The 14840-nt window shown below is 46.5% G+C and overlaps 1 protein-coding gene across 1 annotated transcript in view; it reads left to right on the top strand.

Moving 5' to 3' along the window:
* The window catches only part of SNRNP200 (small nuclear ribonucleoprotein U5 subunit 200), a 35625-nt gene that overhangs the window by 2186 nt on the left and 18599 nt on the right, over window positions 1-14840 (top strand). Inside the window, exons 3-17 of the mRNA XM_036396599.2 lie at window positions 785-956; window positions 2523-2715; window positions 3392-3447; window positions 4987-5085; window positions 5827-5979; window positions 6633-6732; window positions 8303-8439; window positions 9276-9359; window positions 9724-9897; window positions 10329-10466; window positions 11204-11359; window positions 11918-12088; window positions 12648-12841; window positions 13534-13657; window positions 14272-14421. Of these exons, the coding sequence (XP_036252492.1) occupies window positions 785-956; window positions 2523-2715; window positions 3392-3447; window positions 4987-5085; window positions 5827-5979; window positions 6633-6732; window positions 8303-8439; window positions 9276-9359; window positions 9724-9897; window positions 10329-10466; window positions 11204-11359; window positions 11918-12088; window positions 12648-12841; window positions 13534-13657; window positions 14272-14421 (2101 nt within the window). The remainder of the gene's footprint in view (window positions 1-784; window positions 957-2522; window positions 2716-3391; window positions 3448-4986; window positions 5086-5826; window positions 5980-6632; window positions 6733-8302; window positions 8440-9275; window positions 9360-9723; window positions 9898-10328; window positions 10467-11203; window positions 11360-11917; window positions 12089-12647; window positions 12842-13533; window positions 13658-14271; window positions 14422-14840) is intronic.

Raw genomic sequence — 14840 nt, 5'->3', positions numbered from 1 at the left:
TGGCTCATTTTCAAAAAAAATTGGGTTTTTTGTGCTAAGTATCCCAAAATATTTGGGGGTTTTGGTACTAAATATTTTTTAAAAATCTATTTTTCTTGATGCTGAATATCCCAAAAAACCCTACTTTTCCTGGTGCCCAATTTCCCAAAAAATCGCTTATTTTGGTGCCCAAATTTCTGAAAAAAAAAAGGTTTTTTTGGTGCTAAATATTAAAAAAAAAATCTGTTTTTCTTGGTGTTAAATATCCCACGAAAATCTGCATTTCTTGGTGCCAAATATCCCAAATAAATTGCTTCTCTTGGTGCCAAATATAAAAAAAAAAAAATTGCATTTTCTGGTGCTAAATATCCCAAAAATTCTGCTTATTTTGGTATGAAATATCCCAAAAACTTGCTTTTCTTGGTGCCAAATATCCCCAAAAATCTCTTTTTATTTGGAGCTTCCCCTTTTCCAACTCAACATTTTTGAGGTTGGAAAATCCAAAACCCCAAACCAACCCCAACTGGGAGCCACCAAAATGATCTAAAAATGTGAAAATAAATAATTTTTTGCTTTTTTTTGGAATAAATTGGTCTAGAAAAAGCAGGATTTGGCCATGAGGGAATTTTTAGGGTTGGAAAACCCAAAACTCCAATCCAACCCCAACTGGGAGCCACCAAAATCATCACAAAAAATGAAAATAAATCAATTTTTATTGTGTTTTTTTGGGGAAAAAAATGGGTCGGAAAAAGCAGGATTTGATCCCTGAGCATCCCTAATTCCCAGTTTCCCCCAATTTTTCCAGGAGGAGGAAGAGGGACGAGGACAGGCACGACATCAACAAGATGAAGGGCTACACTCTGCTCTCCGAGGGCATCGATGAGATGGTGGGCATCATCTACAAGCCCAAGACCAAGGAGACACGAGAGACCTACGAGGTCCTCCTGAGCTTCATCCAGGCTGCCCTGGGTGACCAGGTGAGCTTTGGGGTCATCTCTGGCGTTTTGGGGCTGGGGGATCCAGTCCCGATGTCCCCATGGGGTGAGGTTGGGAGATGTGGAGTGGGCTGGGTTGGAAGGGGATGTAGATGTTCTGCCACGGGTTGAGATGTTTCCTGCTGGACCAGCCTGGGCTTGGACACTCCCAGGGATCCCAGCTTCCATCCCAGCTCCTCACCCAAAATCCCACCTAGATCTCCACATGGAATCATGGAATAGGTTGGGTTGGAAGGGGTTGTAGACGTTGTGAAGTTCTACCTTGGGTTGAGATGTTTCCTGCTGGATCTGCCTGGGCTTGGACACTCCCAGGGATCGCAGCTTCTCTGGGAATTCCATCCCAGCTCCTCACCCAATAGTTCTTCCCAAAATCCCACCTAGATCTCCACATGGAGTCATGGAATAGGTTGGGTTGGAAGGGGTTGTAGACGTTGTGAAGTTCTACCTTGGGTTGGGGCATTTTCTGCTGGACCAGCCTGGGCTTGGACACTCCCAAGGATTGCAGTTGCTCTGGGGATTCCATCCCACCACCTTCCCAAAATCTTACCCAAATCTCCACAGGGAATCATGGAATAGGTTGGGTTGGAAGGGGTTGTAGACGTTGTGAAGTTCTGCCATGGGTTGAGATGTTTCCTGCTGGATCATCCCGGGCTTGGACATTTCCAGGGATCCCAGCTTCTCTGGGCATTCCATCCCACAACCTTCCCAAAATCCCACCCAAGTCTCCACATGGAATCATGGCATGGTTTGGGAAGTTTTAGAAGTTGGGAAGTTCTGCCATGGGTTGAGATGTTTTCTGCTGGATCTGCCTGGGCTTGGACACTCCCAGGGATCTCAGCTTCTCTGGGAATTCCATCCCAGCTCCTCTCCCAATAGTTCTTCCCAAAATCCCACCTAGATCTCCACATGGAATCGTGGAATAGGTTGGGTTGGAAAGAACCTTAAAGCTCATCAGATCCCACCATGAGCTGGGACATTTCCCACTGAATGAGCTGGCGCCAACTTGTTCTTGGACACTTCCAGGGATCCCAGCCCCACATTCCTTCCCTGCATTCCATGGAACCATGGAGTGGTTTGGGTTTGAGGGACACCAAAGCTCACCTGGTCCCACCATGGGCTGGGACATTTCCCACTGGATGAGGTGGCTCCAGAATGGCCTTGGACACTTCCAGGGATCCCAGCCCCTCATCATCCCCAAAAGGAAGAACTCCTTCCCAAAATCCCACCCAAATCTCCACATGGAACCTTGGAACAATTTGGGTTTGAGGGACACCAAAGCTCACCTGGTCCCACCATGAGCTGGGACATTTCCCACTGTCCCAGGTGGCTCCAACTTGCTCTTGGACACTTGTAAGGATCCCAGCTCCTCACCCAATATTCCTTCCCAAAAATCCCACCCAAATCTCCACATGGAACCGTGGAACGGTTCGGGTTTGAGGGACACCAAAGCTCACCCGGTCCCACCACGAGCTGGGACATTCCCAGTGTCCCGGGCGGCTCCGGCCTGCTCCTGGCTCAGCATTCCCGGTGTCCCGTCCCCCTCCCCAGCCCCGGGACATCCTGTGTGGAGCAGCAGACGAGGTCCTGGCCGTGCTGAAGAACGAGAAGCTGCGGGACAAGGAGCGGCGCAAGGAGGTGGAGCTGCTGCTGGGCCCCACCGACGACACGCGCTACCACGTGCTGGTCAACCTGGGCAAGAAGATCACCGACTACGGCGGGGACAAGGACATCCAGAACATGGGTAGGGGGAAATTGAGGATTTATGGGAATTTGGGGAATTTTTTAGGGATTTTTTTGAGGATTTTAAAGGGATTTTTTGCAAATTTTTTGGTACATTTTTTGTGATTTTTTTGCAAATTTTTTGTGTGTTTTTTCCACAATTTTTTTTTTTTTTTCATTTTTGGAGGATTTAAAAAATATTCTTTATATATTTATTTGATTTGATTTTTGGGGAGATTTTTTAAAAGATTTTTTAGGGATTTTTGGGGCTTTTTTTGCACTTTTTTGGCAATTTTTTTGGCAATTTTTGGCAAGATTTTTGAGCATTTTTTGGGATTTTTTCAATACTTTATATTTTTTATTTTTCGGGGCATTTTTGCAATTTTTTTTGCAATTTTTTTTTTGCAATTTTTTTTTTCCAATTTTGGGGGATTATTTTGAGGATTTTTGGGGATTTTTTTGGATATTATTTAATATAATATTTTTTTTATTTTGTTTCCAATTTTTGGGATTTTTTTGGGATCCCGGGTGGATTCCAGGTGAATTCCCAGTGAATTCCTTGTGGGATTTTGGGTGGATTCCGGGTGAATTCCGCGCAGAATTGCGGGTGGATTCTGAGGGAATTCCTGGTGGATTCCGGGTGGATCCCATGCAGAATTCCAGGAATTCCCAGCAATTCCATGCCCTGTTCCCTGCAGATGACAACATCGACGAGACCTATGGGGTGAACGTGCAGTTCGAGTCCGACGAGGAGGTGGGGACGGCTCCGGCCCCTCAGCCCGGGTCCTGTGGGGTCACCCCTGTCCCATTGCCCTTGGTCCCATTGCCCTTGGTCCCATTGCCCCTGGTCCCATTGCCCTTGGTCCCATTTCCCTTGGTCCCATTGCCCCTGGTCCCATTGCCCCTGGTCCCATTGCCCCTGGTCCCATTTCCCTTGGTCCCATTTCCCTTGGTCCCATTGCCCCTGGTCCCATTGCCCCCTGGTCCCATTGCCCCCTGGTCCCATTGCCCCCTGGTCCCATTGCCCCTGGTCCCATTGCCCCTGGTCCCATTGCCCCTGGTCCTATTTCCCTTGGTCCCATTGCCATTTCCCTTGGTCCCATTGCCATTTCCCTTGGTCCCATTGCCATTTCCCTTGGTCCCATTTCCCCTGGTCCCATTGCCCCTTGGTCCCATTTCCCTTGGTCCCATTGCCCCTGGTCCCATTGCCCCTGGTCCCATTGCCCCCTGGTCCCATTGCCCCCTGGTCCCATTGCCCCCTGGTCCCATTGCCCCTGGTCCCATTGCCCCTGGTCCCATTGCCCTTGGTCCCATTCCCATTTCCCTTGGTCCCATTGCCCCTGGTCCCATTTCCATTGCCCCTGGTCCCATTTCCCTTGGTCCCATTCCCATTGCCCTTGGTCCCATTTCCCTTGGTCCCATTCCCATTGCCCTTGGTCCCATTGCCCCCTGGTCCCATTTCCCCTGGTCCCATTGCCCCTGGTCCCATTGCCCCTTGGTCCCATTGCCCCTTGGTCCCATTGCCCCTTGGTCCCATTGCCCCTTGGTCCCATTGCCCTTGGTCCCATTGCCCTTGGTCCCATTTCCCTTGATCCCATTTTCCTCTTGGCTCCCCATTGATCCCATTTTCCTTTATCCCATTTCCATTTCCTTTTATCCCGTTTCCCTTTTGCCCATTCTTTTCATGGAACCACCTTTATCCCATTTTTCTCCATCCCATTTCCATTTCCCTTGGTCCCATTTCCCTTGGTCCCATTTCCCTTGGTCCCATTTCCCTTGGTCCCATTCCCATTTCCCTTGGTCCCATTCCCATTTTCCTGTGTCCCATTTTGCTTTTCCCTTGATCCCATTTCCCTTGATCCCATTTCCCTTGATCCCATTTCCCTTGATCCCATTTCCCTTGATCCCATTTCACTTTATCCCATTTTCCTCCTGGTTCCCCATTGATCCCATTTTCCTTTATCCCATTTCCATTTTCTTTTATCCCATTTCCCTCCATCCCATTTCCATTTCCCTTTATCCCATTTCCCTTTTGCCCATTCTTTTCATGGAACCACCTTTATCCCATTTTTCTCCATCCCATTTCCATTTCCCTTGGTCCCATTTCCCTTGGTCCCATTTCCCTTGACCCCATGTTTTGGGAGGAAAGGAATAAAATGAGATTTTTTGGGGGGAAAAGAGGCAAAAAAAAAATAGGGATTCTTGAGGGGAAAAATGGGATTTTGTGTGGGAAAAGTGGGGTAAAAAAGGGATTTTTGAGGAAAAAGGGGTAAAATGAGAGGTGTCCCCACAGGAGGGGGACGAGGACATCTACGGGGAGGTTCGGGACGAGGCGTCGGACGATGACCTGGAGGGGGACGAGGCCGTGGTGCGCTGCACGCTCTCGGCCAACGTGAGTGTGGGATCGCTGGCAAATGGGAATATCTGGGGTTTGTTGGGGGCTTTTGGGGTTTTTGTGGAAATTTTTGGGGTTTTTGTGGAAATTTTTTGGGGTTTTTCTGGAAATTTTTTGGGGTTTTTCTGGAAATTTTTTGGGGTTTTTGTGGAAATTTTTGGGGTTTTTGTGGAAATTTTTGGGGTTTTTGTGGAAATTTTTTGGGGTTTTTGTGGAAATTTTTTGGGGTTTTTATGGGAGTTTTTGGGGGTTTTATGGGAGTCTTAGAGGAATTTTTATTATGGGAATTGTTGGGATTTTTATGGGAATTTTTGGTGGTTTATTTTTTTATTTTTATGGGTTTTTAATGGAATTTTTTGGGATTTCATGGCCCTAAACTTTCTCAAATCCCAGGAATAATGGGAATTTTTGGGATTTTCCAGCTGGTGGCCTCGGGGGAGCTGATGAGCTCCAAGAAGAACCTGCCACCAATGGGGCATCAAAAACTTGGGAGTAATGGGATCTTTTGGGATTTTTTTTTTTTTTTTTGGTATTTTGATGGAATTTTGATGGGAATTTCTGGGATCTTGCAGCTGGTGGCCTCGGGGGAGCTGATGAGCTCCAAGAAGAAGGATCTGACACCTGTGGGACATGGAAAACATGGGAATAATGGGATTTTACGTGATTTTTTGGGGGGGATTTCGTGGAGCTAAATTTCCTCAAATCCTGGGAATAATGGGAATTTTTGGGATTTTGCAGCTGGTGGCCTCGGGGGAGCTGATGAGCTCCAAGAAGAAGGATCTGCACCCGCGGGACATCGACGCCTTCTGGCTGCAGCGCCAGCTCAGCCGCTTCTACGACGACGCCATCGTCTCCCAGAAAAAGGCAGACGAGGTCCTGGAGATCCTCAAGGTCTGTGGCCACCAAATCCTTGGGATCTGGGAGAATTCCCCCTCTAAAAAAGTGGGAATTCGGGTCAAAACCCCGTTCTTTGTGTTTCTGTGGGGTTTTGGGGTGGTTTTTCCCTTGGAAATCGCTGTCCGTGAGTTTGTTCCTTCTTGATTGCTGGAAAAATGGGAATTTTTGAGGTCCTCAAGGTCTGTGGTCACCAAATCCGTGAGATTTGGGAGAATTTTCCCTCTAAAAATAGGGAATTTGGGTTAAAATTAATTCCTTGGGATTTTATGGGATTTTGGGGTGGTTTTTCCTTGGAAATCATCCATGGGGTCTTTTCCCTCCTGATTTCCATAATTTTTTGGGGAAATGGGAATCTTTGGCATTGTTTTTCCTTCCTCCATGGGGTGTTCCCCTCCTGGTTTCCATGTTTTTGAGGAATAATAGAAATTTTTGGGATTGTTTTTGCACCTCCATGGATTTTCCCCCTCCCGATTCCCTTGGTTTTGAGGGAAAATGGGAATTTTTTGGCTTATTTTTAGATTTTAGGATAATTTTAAGTTTCCAGGATTTTTTTTCTCTCTCTTCCTGACCTCTCCTCACCTCCATCCAGTGGAAATCAGGGATCTGGATTCCCTGGGTGTGAGAATTCCATGTTTTTTTCCCCCCAGACTGCCAGTGATGACCGGGAATGTGAGAACCAGCTGGTGCTGCTGCTGGGCTTCAACACCTTCGACTTCATCAAGGTCCTCAGGCAGCACAGGATGATGAGTGAGTCCCGTTTTCCTTTTCCAATGGAATTCTGGCCATGAAATCCCAAAAAAATTCCCAAAAAATCCCATCAAAATCCCAAAAAATCCCATCAAATTCCATCAAATCCCTAAAATTCCCATAGAAATCGCGACAAATCCCATAAAAATATCAAAAATTCCCAGCAAATTCCATAAAAGTCCCAAAAAACTCCCATTAAAAATCCCATTAAAAAAAATTAAAATCCCATAAAAATAAAAAAAAATCAGATAAAATCCCACAAAAATCCCCCCAAAAAATCAGATAAAATCCCATTTAAAAAAAAAATCAGATAAAATCCCACAAAAATCCCCCAAAAAATTCAGATAAAATCCCATAAAAATAAAAAAAAAATCAGATAAAATCCCACAAAAATCCCCAAAAAAATCAGATAAAATCCCATAAAAATAAAAAAAAAAATCAGATAAAATCCCACAAAAATCCCCAAAAAAATTCAGATAAAATCCCATTAAAAAAAAAAAATCAGATAAAATCCCACAAAAATCCCCCAAAAAATTCAGATAAAATCCCATAAAAATAAAAAAAAAAATCAGATAAAATCCCACAAAAATCCCCCAAAAAATCAGATAAAATCCCATAAAAATAAAAAAAAAAAAATCAGATAAAATCCCACAAACATCCCCAAAAAAATCAGGTAAAATCCCATAAAAATAAAAAAAAAAATCAGATAAAATCCCACAAAAATCCCCAAAAAAATTCAGATAAAATCCCATTAAAAAAAAAAATCAGATAAAATCCCACAAAAATCCCCCAAAAAATTCAGATAAAATCCCATAAAAATAAAAAAAAAAAAAAAATCAGATAAAATCCCACAAAAATCCCCCAAAAAAATCAGATAAAATCCCATAAAAATAAAAAAAAAATCAGATAAAATCCCACAAAAATCCCCCAAAAAATTCAGATAAAATCCCATAAAAATAAAAATAAAAATCAGATAAAATCCCACAAAAATCCCCCAAAAATTCAGATAAAATCCCATAAAAATAAAAATAAAAATCAGATAAAATCCCACAAAAATCCCAAAAAAATCAGATAAAATCCCATAAAAATAAAAAAAAAATCCCATAAAATCCCACAAAAATCCCCCCAAAAAATCAGATAAAATCCCACAAAAATAAAAAAAAAAATCAGATAAAATCCCACAAAAATCCCCCAAAAAATTCAGATAAAATCCCATAAAAATAAAAAAAAATCAGATAAAATCCCACAAAAATCCCCAAAAAAATCAGATAAAATCCCATTAAAAAAAAAAAAAAATCAGATAAAATCCCACAAACATCCCCAAAAAAATCAGATAAAATCCCATAAAAAAATAAAAAAAAAAATCAGATACAATCCCACAAAAATCCCCCTAAAAATTCAGATAAAATCCCATAAAAATAAAAAAAAAATCAGATTAAATCCCCCAAAAATTCCTGGAAAAATCCCATTTTAAAAATTGCCAACAAATCCCGTAACGTTCCCATGCAAATCTTGTACAAATCCCCCAAAAATCCCATAAAAATCCCACAAATGTTGATTTTTTTCCCAGTCCTGTACTGTACCCTGCTGGCCAGCGCGCAGAGCGAGGCGGAGAAGGAGCGCATCATGGGCAAGATGGAGGCCGACCCCGAGCTCTCCAAATTCCTCTACCAGCTCCATGAGACAGAAAAAGAGGATCTGATCCGGGTCAGGAATTTTTATAGGATTTGTGGGATTTGGGGTTGGAAATGGGGAATGGAATTCCCCAAAAATCTCTGGGGAAGCAACGCTGCCCTGGCCACTTCCGCCTTCCAGGGTGTGTTTTTCCATCAAAATTCCACCAAAAAATCACCCTGAAATGCCCCAAATCCCACAAAAAAACCCAAATGGTTCCTGGTTGGTTGTGGGATTTATGGGATTTGGGTTTGGGGTTGGGAATGGGGGCTGGAATTCCCCAAAAATCTGTGGGGAAGTGACACTGCCGTGTCCGTTTCTGCTTTCTCAGGATCAGCTTTTCCATCAAAATCCCATTAAAAAAATCACTCTGAAATGCCCCAAATCCCTCAAAATATCCCAAACTTGGTTTATAAAAATGGTTATTCCTGGTTTGTGGATGAGTTTTCCAAAGAAATTGAGGAAACAGGAGCACTTTAAGAGGCTGAATCCAAATTTTTCCCCTCGGGTGTGGGAGCCATTTTTGTGAGGGGAAATTTGGTTTTCCCGCCTAAAATGATTATTCCTGGTTTATTAAAATGGTTATTCCTGATTTTTGGATGGCTTTTCCCAAAGAATTTGTAGGAATTGAGGGAATAGGAGCACCTTGGAGGAGGATGAGCTTCAATCCCAATTTTTCCCCTCAGGAGGAACCCTCCTGGTGGGAGCCATTTTTGTGAGGGGAAATTTGGTTTTCCCGCCAAAAATGATAATTCCCTGTTTATCAAAATGGTTATTCCTGGTTTATTCCTAAAAACTTGAGGGAACAGGAGCACTTTGGAGGAGTCTGAGCCTCTTAGCTGAGGTCGAATCCTGATTTTTCCCCTCAGGAGGAACGCTCCCGGCGGGAACGCGTGCGCCAGTCCCGCATGGACACCGACCTGGAATCCATGGATCTGGACCAGGGAGGAGAGGTAAAATCCTGGGATTTCCTCCCACAACACCCCCAGCTATCCCAAAAAACTTTTGGTCCCACAGGGAAGATGGATTCCCACCTGGAATCTGCAGCTTTCCCTTCAGACACGAGGAGAAACAATTCCTATTTTTACTGTTTCCCCCCATGGTTTCCCCCCCATGGTTTCCCCCCCATGGTTTCCCCCCCATGGTTTCCCCCCCATGGTTTCCCCCCATGGTTTCCCCATTTCTTTCCCATTTTGCCCCCATTTCCCCCCCCCCCATTTTTTTCCCACTTTCTCCCCATTTTGCCCCCATTTTTTCCCCATTTTTTTTTATATTTTTTCTCCCCCATTTCTCCCATTTTCCCCCATTCTTTTCCAGGCTCTGGCTCCCAGGCAGGTGCTGGATTTGGAGGATCTGGTGTTTGCCCAGGGCAGTCACTTCATGGCCAACAAGAGGTGCCAGCTCCCGGACGGATCCTTCCGGAGACAACGCAAGGGATACGAGGAAGTTCACGTCCCTGCCCTAAAACCCAAACCCTTTGGGGCTGATGAGGTTTGTTCCCCAAAAAACCACCAAAAATTTGATTTATTTTCATTTTTTCCCATGAAAACCCAAACCCTTCAGAGCTGACCAAGTTTGTCCCTCCAAAGAAATGGAAAAAATTGATTTATTTTTATTTTTTCCTATCAAAACTCAAACCCTTCAGGGCTAACAAGATTTGTTCCCCCCAAAAAAAAGAAAAAAAATGATTTTTTTAATTTTTTTTTTTTATTTTTTGTGCCATTATTGGGATTAATCCCAAATGTTTTCCCTAATAGCAGGATCAGTTTGGGATTTGAGGATTTGGCTTTTCCATGGAATCTGAGAGGATAAAAATTGAATTTTACCTCATTCCCAGCCCTAAAAGAATCAGAAATTTTTCCTTTTTGACCTGGAAAAAACCCCTAAATTCCTTTTTTTTCCCACATTTTCCCTCTTCCCAGCAATTGGTTTCTGTGGAAAAACTTCCCAAATATGCCCAGGCTGGCTTTGAGGGCTTCAAAACCCTCAACAGGATCCAGAGCAAACTGTTCCGGGCAGCGCTGGAGTCCGACGAGAACCTGCTGCTCTGTGCCCCCACGGTGAGATTTGGGGTTTTGGGAAGAATTCCAGGATGTTTTGGGGTGGAATGTCTCAGTTTCAGGGTGTGGAGGAGACCAACGTGGCACTAGGTGACCCTTTTTGGGCGTGGAGAAACTCAGGGGGCTCCTCAAGGTGTTCCTCAAGGTGGATCTGGGATTTGGGGCTGGAGAACCTCAGGGTTCTTCAAGGTGGATCTGGGGTTTGGTGTGGAGAACCTTGGACCTGTACAAGAGAATTCCAGGATTTTTTTTTGGAATGGACACACTGGGAAAACCAATGTGGAGTTGGGTGGCCCTTTTTGTGGAGAAGTCCCAGATCTTTTTGGGATGGAATTTCTCCGTTTCGGGGCATGGGGAAGATGAACATGGGTGACCCTTTTTGAGAGTGGAGAAGCTCAGGGGGTTCCTCAAGGTGCTCCTCGAGGTGGATCTGAGATTTGGGGTGGAGAAGCTCAGGGGGTTCCTCAAGGTGGATCTGGGGTTTGGTTAGAGAAGCTCAGGGAGTTTCTTGAGGTGTTCCTCAAGGTGGATCTGGAATCTGGGGCTGGAGAACCTCGGGGTTCCTCAAGGTGGATGTGGAATCTGGGGCTGGAGAACCTCGGGGTTCCTCAAGGTGGATCTGGAATCTGGGGCTGGAGAACCTCGGGGTTCCTCAAGGTGGATCTGGGGCTTGGACCTGTCCAGGATAATCCCAGGCTGTTTAGGGACTTTTTTGGGACGGAATGTCTGGGTCGCAGGGCGCAGGGAAGACCAACGTGGCGCTGATGTGCATGCTGAGGGAGATCGGCAAACACATCAACATGGACGGCACCATCAACGTGGACGACTTCAAGATCATCTACATCGCACCCATGAGGTCCCTGGTGCAGGAGATGGTCGGGAGCTTCAGCAAGGTGAGGGGTCAGTGGGCTCGGAGCCCCAGGAGGTTTGGGATTGGATCCAAAGGGAGGTTTGGGATCAGGTCCCAGAGGAGGTTTGGGATCAGGTCCAAGGGGAGGTTTGGGGTTGGGGATGAGTTGGATCAAATCTAACAGGAGGTCTGGGATCATGGAGGGGCTGGGAACAGAGGTGGGGAAGGTGTGGAGAACAAGGAGAAGGCTCTGGGGAATTCCTGAGGGATCTGGGATGGGTTGTGGGGTAGGAGAAGGTCCAGGGATGGGGAATTCCTGAGGGGATCTGGGATGGGTGATGGGGTTGGAGAACATCCAGAGATGGAGAATTTCTGAGGGATCTGTGAGAGGAGCTCAGCCTGGAGAAAGTGGGGTCAGAGGGGTTCTACACAACTCCCTGGCAGGAGAGGACATCCAGGTGGGATTTGGGATCTCATCCCAGGGAACACCAGGAGAAGAGGGAACACCCTCAAACTGCACCAGGAGAAGTTTGGGTGGGATTTTGGGATTGGGACCTCCACGGAAAGGTCTCTCCACGCTCATCCTGTGGGTCTTTCCCAGCGTTTGGCCACCTACGGGATCACGGTGGCCGAGCTGACCGGGGACCACCAGCTGTGCAAGGAGGAGATCAGCGCCACGCAGATCATCGTGTGCACGCCCGAGAAGTGGGACATCATCACCCGCAAGGGCGGCGAGCGCACCTACACCCAGCTGGTGCGGCTGGTCATCCTGGTGAGCACCTGCAGCGGGCAGGGAGGGGACTCCCCAAGGTGCAGCTGGGCTTGGGGGCTCCTCGAGGTGTTCCTCAAGGTGGATCTTGGGTTTGGAGCTGGAGATACTCAAAGGGTTCCTCAAGGTAGATCTGGGGTTTGGGGCCCAATGGGTTCCTCAAGGTGGATCTGGGGTTTGGGGCCCAAGGGGTTCCTCAAGGTGGATGTTGGGTTTGGGGCTGGAGAACCTCAGAGTGGATCTGGGATTTGGGGTGGAGAACCTCAAGGTGGTTCCTCAAGGTGGATCTTGTATTTGGGGCTGGAGAACCTCAGGGTTCCTCAAGGTGGATCTGGGTTTTGGAGTGGAGAAGCTCAGGAGGTTCCTCGAGGTGTTCCTCAAGGTGGATCTGGGCTTTGGGAGTGGAGAAGCTCAAGGTGTTCCTCAAGGTGGATCTGGGCTTTGGGGCTGAAGAACCTTGGACCTTCCCAACCGTGGCACCCACAGTGGAACCAGAGGAACTTTGTGATCCCACAAATCCAGATGAGGGAGGACAATTCCCTGAGCTCTCCCCTTCTCCCAGGATGAGATCCACCTCCTCCACGACGACCGCGGGCCCGTGCTGGAGTCGCTGGTGGCCAGGGCCATCCGCAACATCGAGATGACGCAGGAGGACGTGCGGCTGGTGGGGCTCAGCGCCACGCTGCCCAACTACGAGGACGTGGCCACCTTCCTGCGCGTGGACCCGGCCAAGGGCTTGTTCTACTTCGACAACAGGTGCGGGAACATGGGGAAAATTCCCTTTGCCGTGGATTCTTGGTCAGAGTTTCTCCATAAATTCTATTTTCTGTGGATTCTTGGTCACAGTTTCTCCATAAATTCCATTTTCCGTGGATTTTTGGTCACAGTTTCTCCATAAATTCCATTTTCCGTGGATTTTTGGTCACAGTTTCTCCATAAATTCCTTTTTTCATGGATTTTTGGTCACAGTTTCTCCCCAATTTCCATTTTCCGTAGATTTTTTTTGGTGGTGGTTTCTCCAGAAATTCCCTTTTTCATGGTGCTCTTTCCATAAATTCCTTTTTTTCATGGAGTTTTATATGGCACTTCTTCCATTAATTCCCTTTTCCATGGATTTTTTTGTCTAATTTTCTCCCTAAATTCCCTTTTCCATGGATTTTTTGGTGGTGGTTTCTCCATAAGTTCCTTTTTCCATGGATATTTTCCCACTAATTCCATGGATTTTTTTTTCCATAAATCCCCCTTTTCCATGGATATTTTTCCATAAATTCCACGGATTTTTTTTCCACAAATTCCCTTTCTCCACAGATTTTTTCCCATCAATCCCCCCATTCCCACAGATCTTTTCCCACAAATCCCACTGATATTTTCCCCCTTTTCCATGGATTTTTTTCCCCCTTTTCCACTGATTTTTTTTCCACAAATTCCATGGATTTTTTTCCTCCCAGCTTCCGGCCCGTGCCCCTGGAGCAGACCTACGTGGGCATCACGGAGAAGAAAGCCATCAAACGCTTCCAGATCATGAACGAGATCGTCTACGAGAAGATCATGGAGCACGCCGGCAAGAACCAGGTCCCACCCCTCATTCCCAAAAATCCCACCTTGATCCTCTGGAAAAAAAATGGGATTTTTTTTTTCCCCCTTTTTTTACCCCGTTTTGAGGTGCTGATGTTGCAGAGGAGTTTGGTGGAGTGGAGCTTTTGGGTTTTCCCATTTTTGGGGTGATTCGTTTGGAATTTTCCTTTTGGGATGAGGGAATTTCCACCTGGATAAATCCCAGCTCTTTTCCCACCCTTATCCCAGGAGTCCCAGGCTGATTCCAGGCTGATCCTGGATTTTCCCAGCCTGATCCCAGCTCTGTTCCAAGGAATCCTGGGCTAATCCCAGGTTTTCCCAGGCTGATCCTGGTTTTTCCCAGGATCTGATCCCAGGCTGATCCCGGTTTTTCCATGGCTGATCCCTGGCTGATCCCAGCTCTTTTCCCAGGCCGATCCTGGTTTTTCCCAGGCTGATCCCAGACCGGTCTCAGTTTTTCCAGGCTGATCCCAGCCTGATCCTGGTTTTCTCAGACTGATCCCAGTTTTTCCATGGCTGATCCCAGCTCTTTTCCCAGGCTGCTCCCAGGTTTTCTCCAGCTGATCTTGGATTTTCCCAGGCTGATCCCAGGCTGCTCCCGGTTTTTGCAGGTGCTGGTGTTCGTGCACTCGCGGAAGGAGACCGGGAAGACGGCGCGGGCCATCCGGGACATGTGCCTGGAGAAGGACACGCTGGGGCTCTTCCTCAGGGAGGGCTCGGCCTCCACCGAGGTGCTGCGGACGGAGGCCGAGCAGTGCAAGGTGAGCCTGGGGAAAATGGGGAAAAATTGGGGAAAATACGGCAGGGGAAAAGTGGGGAAAATTGGGGGAAATCAGGAAAATCCGGCAGGGAAATATGGGGAAAAGCAGGAAAATCCAGCAGGGGAAAAACTGGGGAAATCTGGTAGGGGAAATGTAGGAAAAATTGGGAAAAAGCGGGAAAATCCAGCAGGAAAAAATTGGGGAAATCTGGTAGGGAAAATGCAGGAAAGTCCAGCTGGGAAAAAAGTAGGAAAAACTGGGAAAAATCAGGAAGATCTGGCAGGGAAAATGCAGGAAAATTGGGGAAAACCGGGAAAATGTGGCAGGGAAAAAATGGGGAAAAGCAGGAAAATCCAGCAGGGAAAAATTGGGGAAATCTGGTAGGGAAAATGCAGGAAAATCCAGCAGGGAAAAAAACT

The sequence above is a fragment of the Molothrus ater genome, chromosome 28 (assembly GCF_012460135.2).
Source record: "Molothrus ater isolate BHLD 08-10-18 breed brown headed cowbird chromosome 28, BPBGC_Mater_1.1, whole genome shotgun sequence".
In the NCBI taxonomy this organism is placed as follows: domain Eukaryota; kingdom Metazoa; phylum Chordata; class Aves; order Passeriformes; family Icteridae; genus Molothrus; species Molothrus ater.
This window is presented reverse-complemented; position numbering and strand designations above follow the sequence as displayed.